The sequence below is a fragment of the Mirounga angustirostris genome, unplaced genomic scaffold, assembly GCF_029215605.1.
Source record: "Mirounga angustirostris isolate CCGP_5_RB_7025 unplaced genomic scaffold, mMirAng1.0.hap1 SCAF_3, whole genome shotgun sequence".
Lineage (NCBI taxonomy): Eukaryota > Metazoa > Chordata > Mammalia > Carnivora > Phocidae > Mirounga > Mirounga angustirostris.
The window spans coordinates 160,962,241-160,979,438 of record NW_026991711.1 but is presented as its reverse complement, the minus strand read 5'-3'; the positions used below and the strand labels follow the sequence as shown (position 1 = coordinate 160,979,438).

General features: G+C 43.5%; 1 protein-coding gene across 1 annotated transcript in view; it reads right to left on the bottom strand.

Moving 5' to 3' along the window:
- Nucleotides 1-14,845, bottom strand: part of AOX1 (aldehyde oxidase 1) — an 80,220-nt gene extending 65,375 nt beyond the window's left edge. Inside the window, exons 1-5 of the mRNA XM_045867476.2 lie at nt 14,801-14,845; nt 6,344-6,401; nt 4,194-4,290; nt 1,890-1,998; nt 327-453 (exon numbers count right to left, since the gene is read on the bottom strand). Of these exons, the coding sequence (XP_045723432.1) occupies nt 327-453; nt 1,890-1,998; nt 4,194-4,290; nt 6,344-6,401; nt 14,801-14,845 (436 nt within the window). The remainder of the gene's footprint in view (nt 1-326; nt 454-1,889; nt 1,999-4,193; nt 4,291-6,343; nt 6,402-14,800) is intronic.
- Nucleotides 14,846-17,198: the final 2,353 nt, after the last annotated feature.

The following is a 17,198-nucleotide window of genomic DNA, read 5'->3' as shown; positions in this document are numbered from 1 at the left end:
GGGAGGAGACTTTTATAAATTAAGAGAGACAAGGAATATATCAGCCAAGTGCGATGTGTGGATCTTGTTTGAATCCTAATTTGAACAAAGTAACTCTTCCACTTACTGGTGGTACAACTTGAAATAAATTATTCTCTCTAAACCTCAGTGTCTCCATCTACAACATGGGGATGGTAACAATGCCTATGTTACACAGGTATCATAAAGAGTAAATGAGACAACCTTTATACAACATTAATACAGCATGTGGCACACAGTGAGTGTCTAACTTCACCTTTTACCATCACCATTATTTAAAAACAAAAGCACACATACATATAACCTACCACCAAGGGCCTCAGTTAACTGCTCCAGAGAGGGCTCTGGATGGTTCCTCAGCAATGTGTAGATGGACATCACCATCCCAGGGGTGCAGAAGCCACACTGCGTGCCGTGACACTTGGCAATCCTCTCCTGGAAGCACAGCAAGTTTAGAAATACAGACTCTTGGGTCCTATCCCAGACCCACCAAATCAGAACCTACACTTTGACAAGATCCCCAGGCAACTTGTTTGCACCATAAAATTGGAGAAGAGGCCCTGGAAAATCCTTCCCATCTAGATGTCTCCTTTTCTCAGACTGGGTGGCTATGATTACTGGTCCTCACCTTTCATTAAAGGTTCTCAGCCTTTGGAATCACCAGGGGAACTTAAAAATTTCCAAGGCCCAAGAAGCAGCCCACACCAAGAGCACACACATATATTTTTTGGATTCCCCGGTGGTTTCAATATGTAGTCCGGAATGGGAATCACTGAAACAAAGCTTACCCCCTTTAGGTCCCTCTGAGAAGTGAAGCCAAGTGTGTGCACGTTGAAAAAACCAAACCAAACCAAGCCTAGCTACCCACGATGGCCCTATCACTTCAGCACGTAGACGTTTGTTTACAAAGTGCAACCATTAATCCAGAAGACAGTCAAGAAGGAAACATTGCCTCTTTCTCTACAAAACATTTTCCTTCCCAGCACTTTCTCTTTGGAGTCTAACTTCAAAGGTGCAACCCCATTTTGGAAGCTGTCTGCTGGCTACATTGCAACACCAGGAGCTCAGCAGCAGCTACTAAATGAAAGAATGTCTCACAGCTGGGAATAGTTACATGCCACAAGAGCGTCCAGGCAGAATTCATTCCCTATAGGTAATGAGGTAAGGAACAGTCCCTGACATTCCTTCAAGTCCAGGGAAATGTGAAATTTGGGTATTCTCTATGTTGTCTCTATCTTTTTTCTCTTCTATCCTCTCCTCATAAGTGACCTTCATTAACCTAGATAAAAACAAGTAGCAACAGCATTTTTATGGGCAACATATAAATAATTTAAAGAGCCAGGAGTCTGAGGTGCCCTTTCATTTGAAGTAAAGTTCTAACAAGGTACTGCCTTAAGGAGAAAAGCCTCCAGATTTATCAAAACTCCTATTATCTGTCTTCTGAACAAGTCCTATATTTAACAAATCTTTTTGGGAGCTGAGATTTTCATCCAGCTTTAAAGTCCGGTTATTTTCCACTTTGTAAAAAAAAAAAAAAAAAATTATAACCCTCAATGCAGATAGCTCTTGTTTTTTGAGTTTGGAAGATGAAAGACGGATAGGCCCCATCCAATTAGAACAAAAAAACCCAAACACAGCAGCGTCAGGGTTTTCTTCCAAAAGAAAAAGTCTTCTAGTCTTCCAAAGGCATATTTCTGAGCAATCAGTTATAAAACACACCCACACCAGGTGTCACTCCCAGCCTCAAGCTCAGTTTCATGTACGGGCAGTGACCAAGCAGCAGGGCTCAGACTGTTCTACTGCATTAACCTCTATGGTTTGTCATGCTTTTTGAAGCTCCGAAACCGTATGAGGAAGAAGCACAGCCTCACCTGAACAGGATGAATCCTGGTCTTGGTGCTTCCTATGCCTTCTACTGTGGTGACAGCAGCCCCATGCAGAGAACAGATGGGGGTCAGACAGGCATTGGTGGCATGATGGCTTCCGAATGCAAAAGAGAAGCACAGGGGGAAACAGGACTGAGCATTCACCCAGCACTTCCAATATGGCAGGTTTTGTATGATGCCTCAGGCTTTGCAAATACATCCTGTCCTCAGCTCATGCACATGTTTTAGAAGCAAAATATACAGGTTTCTAAACAGTATTGCATCTATACATATATACACACATGAAAGAAAGACTGGAAGAATATTATTCATTTATTAATTAAACGTAAATATTTATTGAGTGTCTACTATGTGCCAGGCAAAGTTTGAGGAACTAAGATTCACTGGTCAACAAGACAGATAAAATTCCTGCCCTTGTAGAGTATATATTTTAGTTGAGGGAAGACAGACAATACATATACACACAGACCATACATACATACATAAACTGAGATAGTAAGAAGTGCTATGAATAAATTGACACAGGCAAAGGGAATAAGGAGTTGCAGAGGTGAGGTGGGCATTGCTATTTATAAGGTGATCTAAGAGGGCTGATAAAGTAACATTTTTGCTGGAACATGAATAATTTGAAGGAGCCAGACATGAAGGTTTGGGAGCAAACATTCCAGGTAGAGGGACAACACATGCAAAAGCCCTGAGGCAGGAATGAGCTTGGGGTGTTTAGGGACAAAAAGAAGACCAGTGAGGTTGGAGCATAATGAATATAGGAGAAATGGTAGAATTCCAGGTTGAGAGACACACAAGGTAGGTAATTGTAAGGCTTCATTTAGAAACTTGTAAGAGACCTTCACTCTCATTCTAAAAACCAAAACAAGCCATATAAGCTATATAATTATAGTTTTTAAAAAACTCATCAGATGCTGAGTATGTAAAGAAACTTAAATGACCTAAACCCTATTAAGTACAAGCCCTTTATAAGAGAGATGAGATATAGCTGTCCTCATCTCTGATGTGGATGGAGGAGAAGGAATCTGCCTTAGACAGGAGTAGGGAGAAACCACACCAATTTTCAACAAATTTTTAATGTGGGCTGATGTAACAAATTAAAATACAAAGCTGGACTGCACGCTCCCTAAACTCTTCCCCACCAAACTTCACTGAGTGCTGAGGGTAATACCCTAAAACTAAGGGTAGGGAAGGAGTGCTACAAAAAAAACCTCTCCAGGCACATGGACTCTTAGATGAGGAAGGTTGGGGGGAAAGCAGGAGAACACAGCTGTAAGCACTCAGGCTTCACAGAGGGTAGGGCAGTTGCCATCCTTTAGAGGCTAAAGACAGGGAGGCATGGCTGCAAGAGATCTCCCAGAGCATGGAAGTGAGATGGGAGAGCAAAGAGAAATTCCTGGTGAACTAGAAAGTGGGCAGCCAGGCTGTACAGCAGGGAGGGATCACCCAGAGTTCAGGAAGCAGGTGACCTGGCTGTGGAATACAGGCAGATCTCTGAAATCTTACCACTGCTCAGATCCTTAGCCCTCATCTGAGATCTGCAGAATGATGTAAATGGTTTAAGATATGCATGGTTGGAGTCCAAGAGAGAGGAGTGGGGAGAGAGGAGAGAGAAGAGGAATGACAAAGGAAGGGAGGGAGAATAAAGAGAGGGAGAAGGAGGGAGGGAGGAGGGGAGGAAGAGAAAGAAAGAGTAAATATTTGAAGAGATGATGACTTGAGAAGTTTCCAAAGCTGATATAAGCCATCAACCCACAGATCCAAGAAATTGGTGAACCTGAAGAAGGATAAATATCAAACATAAAGAGAAGATGTTAAATGTAATGGGAAACCATTGGTGATTTTTAAGTAGGAGAGTGTTTTATACTTGAAAGGGATCTTTCTGACTGATGTATGGAATTCATCATATGGGCAGGGGGCAAGGCTGGGAGCAAGGACATCACTTACTAGGCTGTAACAGTAATATAAAAGTGTGATGATGCCATTATTCTTCACAGCTATTTCATCCCTTCCTTTCCTTCCCAGACAGCACAGGGAGTCAGACAGCCTTTCAATTTTCAAAAGGGGATTCTCTGACCATATGTTATCCTCACTGATGGTACGTTTTTTTTCTAACCCACTCACATTCCGGGGACCATGTCTATCTTGTTCATCATTGTACCCCCAGCGCCTGCACAGTTCTTGTTGCATAGTAGGTGCTCCTCCATATTTCTCAAGTGAAGGAATAAAACAAAGTTCAAGACTTCAAAAATACAACCATGTCTGGATTTTGCGGTGAGCTACCTTATCCTCTTGACAGTGGGGGTATATCGCGATATCATCACTGTGCAGGCGCCACAGCCTCCTGTTCCACAGCCATACTTAGTTCCTGTGAGTCGAACTGGAAAGAGCATAGTTAAAGATAATGTGTTTTCTAAAATTCTTTCTAGAATCGCTCTGACCTTAGAGGACAACACCATCAAAAAGACTCTTGAATATATAGTTAAGTTCAAATGATGCCTTAGCTGCTATTATTTAGAATCTTGTGGATTCCTGATTTCCATTTGTGTATTATATTTGATCTCCTCCCTCTCAAAACAATTGGACATCATATTGCCAAAACAGGGCCAAACTTTAAAAAAGAGTCTGTACATATAAAGGCCTGAATATTTGAAAGCATGAGTACATTGCACATTTGTCTTCATCCTTATCTGCATCTTTGATGACATACAAAGAAAAATGTAGAATTGTACATCATTCTTGGAATATTTGTGTTATTATCCATGTTGACTGTATTTCTCTAATTCCTGGTGGCAGAAACTGTTACTTGTATGCTCTTATCTCTTCTCTCATTCTTTTTTTGTAAAAGAAACTTCAATTTTTAGTCACACACGTGGTTGCCTAGAATAAAGAATACATTTTCTCAGCCTCTTCTGCAGCTGGGTGGGGTTAATGACAATGCTGTCCAATGGGAGGTAACATAGTGCTGTGTATGACCTCCAGAACAAAATGTCCTCAAAAGGAGAGGGGTGCCCCCTTCATCCCTTACCTCCTATTTTCTGGAGTTCAGATATGATGGCTACACTTCAGTTAGTCATCTCTGACCATGAGAAGAAAGGTGCATGCTGAGGAGGGTGGGGCAGCAAGACTCAGGAGCTTGGCTCCCTAATAAGGTTGTGACACTGCTTTACTAGCCCTAATCCACCTACTTTTGGGATTCCTTTATGTGAGTGTGACAGCCATGAGAATGTGTTTCATAGACCTCCTTCAACATGGGAGGGTAAATGACCAAGAGACCCAGCTGCTGCATTTTGATTTCTATCACCCCAGTTTTCACTGAGGTCATGACTCCCAGGGGTTGCTCCCCACCAATGGTTTAGTTCTATGGAGAGACATGGAGTCCTTATCAGCCACCCCCAATGGCTTTGATGAATATGCCTTAGACTGCACAGCACCCTTGGACCCTCCCACTCAGCTTCCTCATCCACTCTTCTTCACAGGTGGCACTCGCATTGTGGTTTAATGTCTCCCTGAGCCTTCTCTAGCTCCCTCACTATTTCCTTTCACTCAGGCATCTCTCCTAATACAACCCTTGCACATTTAATCCCATTTCTGGTGTCTGCTTCCAAGAGAACTGAAACTAACACAATGAGAAAGGAATAAACTTTTAACTTCTACCTTATTTACTGTGATTTGGGGTTTTCTGTAACTCACAAGTGAACCAAATCTTAAATATTACACATTAGTACCATGGATAACCAGGAAATCAGTGTCCATTGTTTTTACGTCCAAAGATCTTGAATGACTTCCAGAACATTGTCATTGATGCCTTTTGAGTTGTGTACTCTTTGGGGAGTCTCACTCTCTCTAGAGGGAATAAAAATGTACAAATTCCCATTGTCACATAATTCTGCATATAAGTTAGTGGAGTCTATAGACATCAGGAAGCCTACTGGAGTTCATGCATAGCAGGTTAAGAATCCATTCTTTACATGACTTAAATTTACAAAGTTTTTCTAAGGTAACATTTTCAGGTTTAATTTCTCCATGGTTCTTTTACTTTCATTTCAGGAGATTTCTGTGCTCTTTTTTCCTAATGGGCATGATGATTAGTTCTTGAAGACAGAATGTCAATATTGTGACTCTTAATTCTAAAGGATGCTTAATTAAGCCCTTTTAAGATTTGCTTTAATTCCCACTGCTAGTTTCTCCATTTTATACAACGTATTTAGTGCCAAAACAGAGATTAGAAAGAATTTGGTTCTTCTGACCGCCACAACTGTGCACTGCCTACAAAACTAAAATGTAGGACTTTCTTAAAGAAGAACATAAAATCATAATGGTAGGGAATAGGACTCAGTGCGGCTCTAAAAAAATATTTGAAACATCACCTGATGAGGATATTAGCACTATACACACACACACGCACACACTCAAAGCAAAGAAAAGGATACGCTTCTTCCTCAGGTATGGTAACAGCATTGTTTCAGGATCAACATTTTTTTCTATTACCTGTACCAAAAGGAAAAGAAGAGAGTTATGTACATAAAGTTGAGAGAGCTGGTGTGATATTCACATGGGCAAGCTCATGCTAATTTGATGGCAGTGCACATTAATGGACTCTTCTACTCATATTTTCAATCTGATTTAATGTTTATGGAACACCTGTGATATACAAATCATCTCTCTTAAGAGTAAAGTTGAAATCTGGAGCCCCAACACCACTTTGCCGCTGTCCTTGGTCCTGAATTTTCACTGTTTTCTAATGCAGGCGTTGTTTCTACCAACAGGAACACTAGTGATGCCTGCCCAGCTTCTCCCAGAAAGTCTGAAACAGGTCAGTGAAAAGACATTAGTAGAACAGAATAGGGAAGAAAGAGGTAGGGGGTGGCTGCTGGAATAGAATATTGAGATACTGATATAATTTTTTTAAAAAAATCTTGTTTATCATGGCTGAAGAATGACAGGGTTTTTTTTTAAGATTTTATTTTTTGAGAGAGAGAGAGAGAGAGAGCATGCACAAGCAGGGGGAGTGGGAGAGGGAGAAGCAGGCTTCCCACCGAGCAGGGAGCCCGATGCAGGACTCGATCCCAGGACCCAGGACCATGACCCGAGCCGAAGGCAGACGCTTAATGACTGAGCCACCCAGGCACCCCGAATTACAGTTTTCAGGAAGAGAATACAACCAACCATGACCCCAGATCAAAGAAACACCAGAGAAGATAAAATGTATATGCCAAGTAATCCAAAGATGTGCAAGAAAGGATACACTTAAGAAGCGGGTTTGTGTGGGCAGCCTAGCAGCACAGCAATAGGACAGCAACACCCAATGGATGGCATGACCAAATGTCATGATTGGTTATGTTCCCCAAAGTGATCATGTTTTCTCTTTTTTGATTAAAACTCTGAATGTCTTTTAGTCACAGAACAAAGAGAACCATGATTTGCCTCACAATCTCAGAAGTAGAGTTCATCTTTCACCGTGTTATTCTGCTACTCTTTTGGGAAGTAGGTGAGGAGGGGACATATGCTTATTCTATGGATGCCTCCTCACCCTCAATTCTAAGTGGCCATATGCCAGGGAAAGTGAAACATATGCCAATTTCCAAGGTCAGATCTGTGCCCTAGAGGAGTCTGCCATATAGTGAGAGATGGGATTGTCTGTGTGTGTTTCAGGGGGGTACACATACCCATACTGTAATACAAAAAAAAAAAAAAAAAAATTAAGTGCCCCTCCAGGCATCCCAAACTTAATAGGCCCTCAAATGAAACTGTTTTATTTCCCAAACTTACTCTTTCCCTTCTTTTCACTAACTTGTTTAATAACCTCACCATCTGCTAAGCCTTCCCAGCTTAAAAACCTGAGCTGTTCTCAACTTTTTATTTCTTTCAATCCACCACAATCAGTGTCACCAAGTCCTGTCACTCATACTTTCAAAATGATTCTCTAAACACCCTGCACTTCTACTGTCACTCCTCAGGATCAACACTCATGACTTCTTGCCAGAATAATTATCAGAGCTGCCTAACATGTCTCCTGCCTCCATTCTTGGCACTCACAATACCACTCTTTATATCACTACTGGAATGACCTCTTTAAAATCCAAGCCTGATCACCATCTGTATCTGCTTTAATTCAACACTGCCTCCTGGCTGCCAAATCACCATGCTGGGAATTCCTGAATCATTCAGGGTGCCTGTTAAATTGACATCCCTATGGAATCAGAATTTCTGGGAGAAAGACCAAGAAAAGGTGCATGATTAATGAGCACACTGAATGTGTCTTAGGGAAATTTATATTCTAGAGTTCCTGGAATACAAGAAGAAATTCAAACTCCTTGGCATAGCCTACAAGGCCTTTTTGACAGACTGCCCACCTTCTCCTGCCACTCAACCCGTGTATCTTTAACACTGGGTCCCATGGGAGAACTGGCTGGGCTGGCAGGACTTTCACCCTTCACTACATTTTGGATATAGGATTCCTTCTAAAAGTCCTCCCTATCTTCTTTACTTGGCAGAATTTTGTACATCATTCAAAGCCCTGCTCAAGTGTTCTCTTCTGTGGGGTGCTGCCATCTAATATACCTTTCCATCCTCTGCTCCAGGTAACCAGCTTCCTCTGTGCTCCCATGGCCAATGTCCACACATCTGTCATAGAACTTTGTGGACTCCATGTGACATTGTGACTTATAATTAGGAATACATATTTTATCTTCAGGCATTGTTCCTGGTACATAGCTCCTAAAATCCCTGGAATTTCTTGTGTTGAGTGTGATCAAGGTGTCTTTGTTATGTTAATGGTATAACTTTTGGAATTAACCTAACAGGGGCTGGTTGCCAGAAGAACCAACTATGTGATTAAAGGGTTGGAACTTTCGGTCCTGTCCCCTGACCTCCAGAAAGGGGAGAGGGACTGCAAGTTAAATCAGTTGCCAATGGCCAATGATTTAATAAGTCATGCCTGTATAATGAAGCCTCCATAAAAGCCCAAAAGGATGGGCTTAGAGAGCTTCCAAGTTGGTGAACCAGAACACATCCATATGCTACCTGTGCCATATCCCAATTCCATGGGGTCAGAAGCTCCTTTGTTCTGGACCTCATCCTATAGCTTCATCTGGCTGTTGATTCATAGCCTTTAATACCCTTTGTAATAAACCAGGAATCAAGTGAGTAAACTGGTTACCTGAGTTCTGTGAGCCACTCTAGCAAATTAATCAAACATAAGGAGGGGGTTGTGGAAATCCGGTTTATAGTCAGTCAGTCACAAGTAGGTAACAACCTGGACTTATGATTGGCATTTGAAGGCAGGGAGGAGCCTTCTTGTGGGACTGAGCCTTTAATGGAACCTGATGCTATCTCTGGGTAGATAGTGTAAGAACTGAGTTGAATTGTAAAACACTCAGGAGTCAGGGAATTGTTTGGTGGTGTGGGGAGAAACCACCCACACACTGGAATTGAGTAGCAACACTGTACCCTGCATCATAATTTTATTTGTGTCTGTATAAGCCTCTCTTGATCCTGGGAGACACCACCTTCTGTTATTCTTCTTTGTGTCAACCACTGAGCTAGGTGCTGGGGATATATCATAGGGACATAATAAATGTTAATTAACTTTAAGAAATAATCATGAGAACACTGAGGAGAGAGGAAGGATTTCTCACAGTCTTGGGGCATCTGAACAGAAGAAAAGAAAGAAAAACAGAGAAGTGCCAAGAATGATGGCAGAAACTGCTTCTTGTGTATCCCAGCATGCATTTCCCTTTCTTCCTTCCTGCTGCCTGGAAAAGGGATGAAATGGCTAGGACTCCAGCAGCTATCCTAGACCATAAGGCAATATATTAACAGCTGTAGAGGAAAAAGAAGAAATTTGGGTCTCAGATGACATCCTGAAGCTTCTGGACCAGCCCCAAGATATCTTTTATGTAAAGTAAAAATGATCTGTATCTTGTTTGAATCACTGTTTTTTGAGTTTGTGCCATTCACAGCTGAAAGTAATCCTAGTTAACACATACGATGGTAAATTTTACAGAAGCCCAATTTTAATGACGAAACAGGATCTGGGTAGCTTAGATAGTAAAGAAGAGCATTTAGGCTTGAGGGATATTTGTATATTTTTGGAAGGAATGGAATGGAAGCAGGTCCATTGGAAGAAGCAGGCCTTGCTTGTTTGGGTACTTGTTCTAAGAGATGTCTCAAGAGATTGGAGTCTGGTTCAAAGTGCCCCTGGCTTGCAATGTGTTTATTTTTCTTAGTTGGTGGATGGCCTATTCGGAGGGGGAGGTAGGGGCAGAGATATGGCATGCGCCCTGTCCTGGCAGTCTTGGAGTGAAACTGTGAGATCAGGGCCAAGCTGGTGTCTGGGGGCTGGGAAGGGAATGAGGAACAGAGTTACTCTTGCTGACTCTGGTTTGGGAAGATGATGCCAGTTCTTGGATCAGGGTCATGACATGTTCCTGGCTCAGTACAGCCTTGAGCGTTGTAAGGATCTGTCCTTCTATATCTCCACCAGCCCTCTGTGAGATTTCAAGTTCATACTGCACAAGATTGAGAAATCACTTTCCTCTGTACCGGGCCAGTGACTAGTACCTGAGGGGTCTTCACCACATCCAAGACAGAGGCAGAAAGAAGAAAGAGAAGGGAGATGAGGAGGGGTGAGAAAGTGTTGAAAGAATGGAAACCAAGAAAGGGAATGAGATATGTGTGAAAGGACAAGGCTGAGACATACCAGGAGAGGAAAGAAAGAGACGTATTTGTGGGACCCAGTAGAGAAGAGCAATAACCCCCAGCATCCTTACAACAGAGAAGGAGGACACTTCTGACTGAGCTTCTGGTGTCTTTAAAATTCATCTTAATTGTTGGTTCTCCCTGCCTAAGCCACCTCCACCCCCCTCCACTTTTCTCTGAATCATTATAACCACCCCAGAAATTTCCTTTCTCAGCTCTGCAGACCAAGAACCCAAAGAAAGACTAGCTAACGGACAGCTCATCCCAGTTTCCTATACTAATATCAAGACCCTACATTTTTTTGAGCAAATAATGCTCAATGACTAATTTTCAGCCCCCTTGGCACTTCCAGACAGGTCTGGCTCTGCACATGAAGCAGATTATTTTCTGGTGCAGATATTAATAATCATTTCTACATATTGAGTACTTGCTGCGTGCCAAGCACCTTGCTAACCGCTCTCCGTGGAATTTAATCTTTATCTCAGTTCCATGAGAGAAGTTACTGTTATTAGCCCCATTTTGCCAGGGGGGGGGGAAACTAAGGCTCAGAGATATTAAGCAACTTGCCTGAGGCCACAGAGTTGCCAAGTGGCAGAGTAGAGAGCACAGGACTCAAACTCATGACTAACTAGTTCCAAAAGCTCACACCTTTGCTTTCTACACCTCACTGCCCTGTAGAATAATGTGCTTTAGTTCCTGAGCTGTGTTACAGAGTTCATCTGGGGTATAACTTATTTATGGCTTCTTCCTCCCTCATACTCTACGTTAAGTTGGTCACCTGTTCTGGGGGCCCCTGGTGGAGCAAGTAAAATTTCCGAAATCTCTCTGCAACTAGCTATCTGACCAATATGCCCTGGCCTTCCCTCCTGATGGCCTCAGACCCTGCCTGATGACACCTTTTGGTGACCTGAGGGGATTTTGCAAAAAAAAGCACAGACTGGAGGCTAATCACACCACCTAGAGTCTCCTAACTGGCTTCTATACAATTCTATACGTTACTCAGTGCTCACCAAATGAGTGTGGTCACCATCTGTCATCATACAGTGTTATTACAATATCACTGACTATATTGCCTATGCTGTACTTTTCATCTCTGTAACTTATTTATTTCTTAACTGGAAGTTTATACTTAATTTTCCTCACCTATTTTGCCCGTCCCTCCAGCCCCTCCCCCTCAGGCAACCACCAGTTTGTTCTCTACTTTATGATTCTGTTTCTGTTTTTGTTTGCTTTTTTTTTTTTTTTTTAAGATTCCACATGGTATTTGTCTTTCTCTATATGACTTATTTCAAAATAGCCAAAGCAATCTTGAGAAGAAAAAAGCAAAGCTGGAGATACCACAATCCAAGATTTCATGATATACCACAAAGGTGTAGCAATCAAATATAAGGTACCGGCACTAAATAGACACATAGGTAAATAGAACAGAATAGAGAGCCCAGAAATAAACTCATGCTTATATGATCAATGAAGCTAGGAGAAAGTGGGCGAGAATATATAATGGGGAAAAGACAGTCTTTTCAATAAATGGTATTGGGGAAACTGGACAGCTACATGCAAAAGAATGAAACTGGACCACTTGTTACACCATACACAAACATAAATTCAAAATGGATAAAAGACCTTAATGCAAAACCTGAAACCATAAAACTCCTAGAAGAAGACACAGGCTGTAATCTCTTGGACATCTGCCTCAGCAGCATTTTTCTAGATATGTCTCTTCAGGTAAGGAAAATAAAAGCAAAAATAAACTACTGAGATTACACCAAAAACAAACAAACAAACAAACAAACACCTTTTGCATAGCAAAGGAAACCATCAACAAAACACAAAGGCAACCGGGTGAATGAGAGAAGGTATTTGCAAATGGCATATCTGATAAGGGATTGCTATCCAAAATATATAAAGAACTTAATACAACTCAACACCAAAAGAACCCAAATAATTCAACTAAACAATGGGCAGAGGGCCTCAGAGGCAAATTTTTAATCCCAGAGGTCATGTTTGACCTTAAGAGCCCTCTTCCCTGGTGGTTTCTCTCCCTCACTTTTCTCAACAGCCCCTCATCCTCTGAACCAGAAACTTTATTCTATGTATGTGGCAATCAGGATTGCTTGCCGGGACTGACACACACACCTAACAATCTGGAAGGGAGGAGGAGGAGAAGGAGGAGGAGGAAAGGGGAAGAGTGGCATGATTTCTTTTAAAAGGGCAACTGCAAAAATTGAATCGATATCTTGAGTGTACTTTCCAAATGATCACAGGACATTTGACCCATAGATAAAAATGAGCCCATAGATAAGAACCAGCTTATCTATTTTTAAAAATCAATAGAGCACAAACTGTTGTTAGCCATTATGTTAAAAATCCAACTGGAGTTTGTTTGAGGGCAGGGAAGGGAGGATGAGGAAGAAGCTAGACTCAAAAACCAGTTTCCTCGTTTAACCAGAATCCTTACCATCACCTACAAAGCCCTAGCAATCTGGCCCCTGGCCACATCTCCAGCCCCACCACCCTCCTTGCTATCCCTTAGCATGCAGAAATCCCTATGTCTGAGGATCTTTGCATCCCCATTCCCTCCATTGGGGATACTTCCTTCAGATATTTGCTCCTCACTTCATATTTGTCATTGCTCAAATGTCACTCTTTCAGAGAGCCCTAAACATCCATCCCACTTAAAATATCAGCTCCTGTTCACTCTGCTCTATGTTCTGTCCTAGCACTTATCACTGCCTGACATACATTTCCACTTGCTTATGTGCTTGCTGTCTGCCTCCCCAGCACAATGTAAACTCCATGCAAGCAGGGACTTTGTCATTTCTGTGTTCTGTTGCATCCCCTGAGAACACTGGAACACTGCCTTCTAGAGTAGACCCTTAACAAACAAATTAAATAATGCATTATCACTTGATCTAAGTAGCAGTATCCCTTTTTAACAGAGGACCTGGGGCTCTAAAAGTTTAGGCCATCACCGTAAGAGAGCTGGAATTGAATCCTTGTTTGTCTAAATAAAAAGGCCAGAGTTTTGTTTGCTATGCCATTCAGTCATGCAAAGAAAGAATGACATAATGCTAACACTTCATCCCACTGCCAATTTTTACCCTCACAGTAGTCCTCTGAAGGGATCCTAAGAGCCCCCATTACAGATCAGGAATAACAAGCTCATGTTACCCAGTGTGGAACCCAGGCAACAGGGTCAAAGGAAGGTTTTGTGGGGCCTAGAACTTGTACCATTTGGGGGGAGGGGTCCTCTTTAAGAAAAATACTACAAAACCACAAATGCAAAAATACCATCAGGCCTAGAACAGGCCTCCAGTGAGACCTCAGCTTCTTGGTGCGTCGCTGGCGCCAGTCAGTCGGGGAAAGTGTTTGGCTCCCCTAGACCCAGAAGCGGGACTCACCGTTGGCTCTGAAGGTGTTGGCACTGTGGAAACAGGGAGCATGGCCCCTGCTTGGTTGTCATCTCTTAAGGAAGCCCTTTTTCCTTCCTGCCTCAGTTTCTCCCTTGCAAAGTGGTGCCAATAGGCTGGGACAGCGTTGAGTGAACGCGGTTTATGGCCACGTTGGGGGTGAGGGGTGTTTTCAAGGACGCCCAGGGGCTTTGCAGCGCTCCAAGGTTGAGCACTGCCGGAACGCTCGCCGAGGCTCTGCAGAGCCAGCCCGGTTTCTGAGAGCACAGACGCCGCATCACAGCGGACGCAGGGAGGACCTCCAAGTCCCCAGAACCCGGCTCTGGGTTCAGCTCTGCCAGGAACTTGCTGTGACTGCAGCAAGTCACAGCTGCCTCACCTGAGAAACGATAAGAGTCGTTTGAATTCGTTCGTCCTTCTGGTCTAAGCCGCTCTCTGCTCATGCAGACACGGGAGAGCCGAGAGCCCAGGCTCAGCCGTCTATAGGCTGCTCCCCGTCTACCCGGACGTTCCGTTATCGGCGGGTTTGAGGGGGAAGGTTGGGCAGCGCTGACCCCGACTAGGAAGAACAGCCATTTCTCCTCCTGTTTGCGGGGTGGGGCGGGTGAGGTCGGTGGCCAGCGGGTCTCGGAAGGGGAAGGAAAAGGAACCCCGGCGAGGGGGGCCCGGAGCGCCAGGGCGGCCGGGAAAGCACACCCTGCCCCTGCCGGGTGGGGGCGGAGGGGCGCGCGGGGGCACAGCGGCCGGGAGGCCAGAAGCCGCCGCGAGCGCGCTCACCTTGCGGCCGTTCACGTAGAAGAGCAGCTCCGCCGCCCGGTCCATGCTGGCGGGGCACGGCCCCGCACCGGGCCCCGGGGTCGCCGACTGCGCTGCCGGCGGAGCCTACCCGGCAGCCGAGTCCCAGGGAGAGAGTTCCACTGGAGACCTAAAACTCCGTGCGCCTGGCGGGGAAAGCCTGCCCGGTTCCCAGGACGTCACGCGAGCGCTCCGGCCGCCGAGCTCATTGGCGGGAGCTGCCCCTCCTCGCGCCGACTCCCCGCGTCCGCGCCGCGCCCTCCGCCTCTCGGCAGGTGCGGCAGGTCCTGCGGCGTCTCTTTGGGCGTCTTTCATCGGTGCGGGTTTTAAGTGGCTTTCCAGCCCGATGTGCAGTTCGGGAACAAGCCGGTTTTTGTGCCACTGCTCCCACCACGCTCCCACCACGCCTGGTGCAGTCCTCATAAAACAATCCCATTCATTCCAACTTTGCAGGAAAGGAGCTTAAGGACAACCGGTGGTTTTACAACTTTGTCTTACAGTTTTAGAAATAACTATCCAAGTTTATTTTTTAAAATCAAGAGCTACCTTGATATAGAGATAAACCTTTTTTTTTTTTTAAGCTTCATCACTATGCACAGTCTATCCAGTAAATAACAACAGTTTATCTGGTAAATATGAACAGAGATATAAAAATCTTGGAAAACTTTTTTTTAGAGGCAACTTGGAAAATACTGAAAAGCATAAATACAAAAATTATCTGTAAGCCTACAACTTAGAATTTACCAGTATTAATTTTCGGGCCTATCTTTACATTTTTGAAATCTGCCTGTAACTCCTTTTAAAAACTCAAATAGAACCAAACTAGTTATTTTCCAGACTTGTTTTCATTTAATATACCTAGAGCACTGGGGCACCTGGGTGGCTCAGTTGGTTAAGCCTCCAATTCTTGATTTCAGCTCTCCTCATGATCTCAGGGTCATGAGATGGAGCCCCTGGTCCGGCTGGCCCTCAGCACAGAGTCCACTTGTCCCTCTCTCTCTGCTTCTCCCCCCACTCGCTCTCTCTCTCAAATAAATAATAAAACATCTTTTAAAAAATATACCTAGAACACTTGCCCATGTCATTTCGTTTATGTGAACACAAAATTTTGTGAAAATTTCCAAAGTTAGTACATAAAAGTGAGGAGTACAACTAGCCTCGCCATATACCTCATTGAGCTCTGAAAATGGTCAACATTTTGCCATATTCACTTAACTTTTTCTGGAGTATTTTTTTTTTTTTAAGATTTTATTTATTTTACAGAGAGAGTGAGAGACCACAAGCAGGGGGAGCAGTAGAAGGAGAGGGAGAAGCAGGTTCCCTGCTGAGCAGCGAGACCTGGGATCATGACCTGAGCCGAAGACAGATGCTTAACCATCTGAGCCACCCAGGCGCCCCTTCTGGAGTATTTTAAAGCCAATCTCAGGAATGTTACTTTATCCCTAAGTACTTTAGTATACATTTTTTAAGAAGACATTTCTTTACTCGAAATGCCATGTTCACACCTCACAAAATATTTTCTTAATATCCTGAAAATTTCCCAGCATCCAAAAAAGTCCTTTTACATTTGATTTCTTTGAGTCAAACAAAGGCTATTCAATGTGTTTTTTGTTGTCTCTTCAGTCTGTTTTAATCTACAACAGTCCCTTCACCCACTCCCCCTTTTTATGCTATTAACATGTCCAGTCAGTTGTCCTATAGAGTGCACCACATTTTATAATGGCTGATTGCTTCTTCTGGTGTTCTTTGTTCTTCCACCCTACTTACTACGCATATACTGTGCCCGATGAGGAAAACAAAGGCAAGAGATATGTGGCCTAAATGAAACCTCCTTACAGCTTGCAGCAGACTGATACCTGAAACACTCAGAGCCCGACATTCCTCAAGGAAACATGGCCGCCTTAATGCCTCAATGTTTATGTTTTATTGGAGACTAAAAGCAACCTTATCTTGACAGTAGCTAAATCTTCAAGGTTCTGTAAGACCTTGCTTTCAGCATATAGAAATTCCTTAAAAACTTAATGTTATCTCTCCCTCCCCTCCTTCCACAAACTTAAAGGTATATAGTCAGTCACACCTCACGTTCGCAGGTGCAGCTCTCTCTGCCCATGGGTCTTTGTCCTTGTGATATAGTAAAATCACCTTTTTGTACTAAAAACATCTCAAGAATTCTTTCCTGGTCATTGGCTACTGGACCCAAACTTCAAATCACATCATGCCTATCACTCCAGAGCCTTGATTAAATTCCAGCTCAACTTTGGGGTTGGGGGAGGTAATGAGAAGACTTCATGGGTGATGCCGTACACTTGACATTGTAGCACATCAGGAGGCTTATGATGTCTGGTTGACTCATTCTTAATGATGCTAAGATTGATCAGTG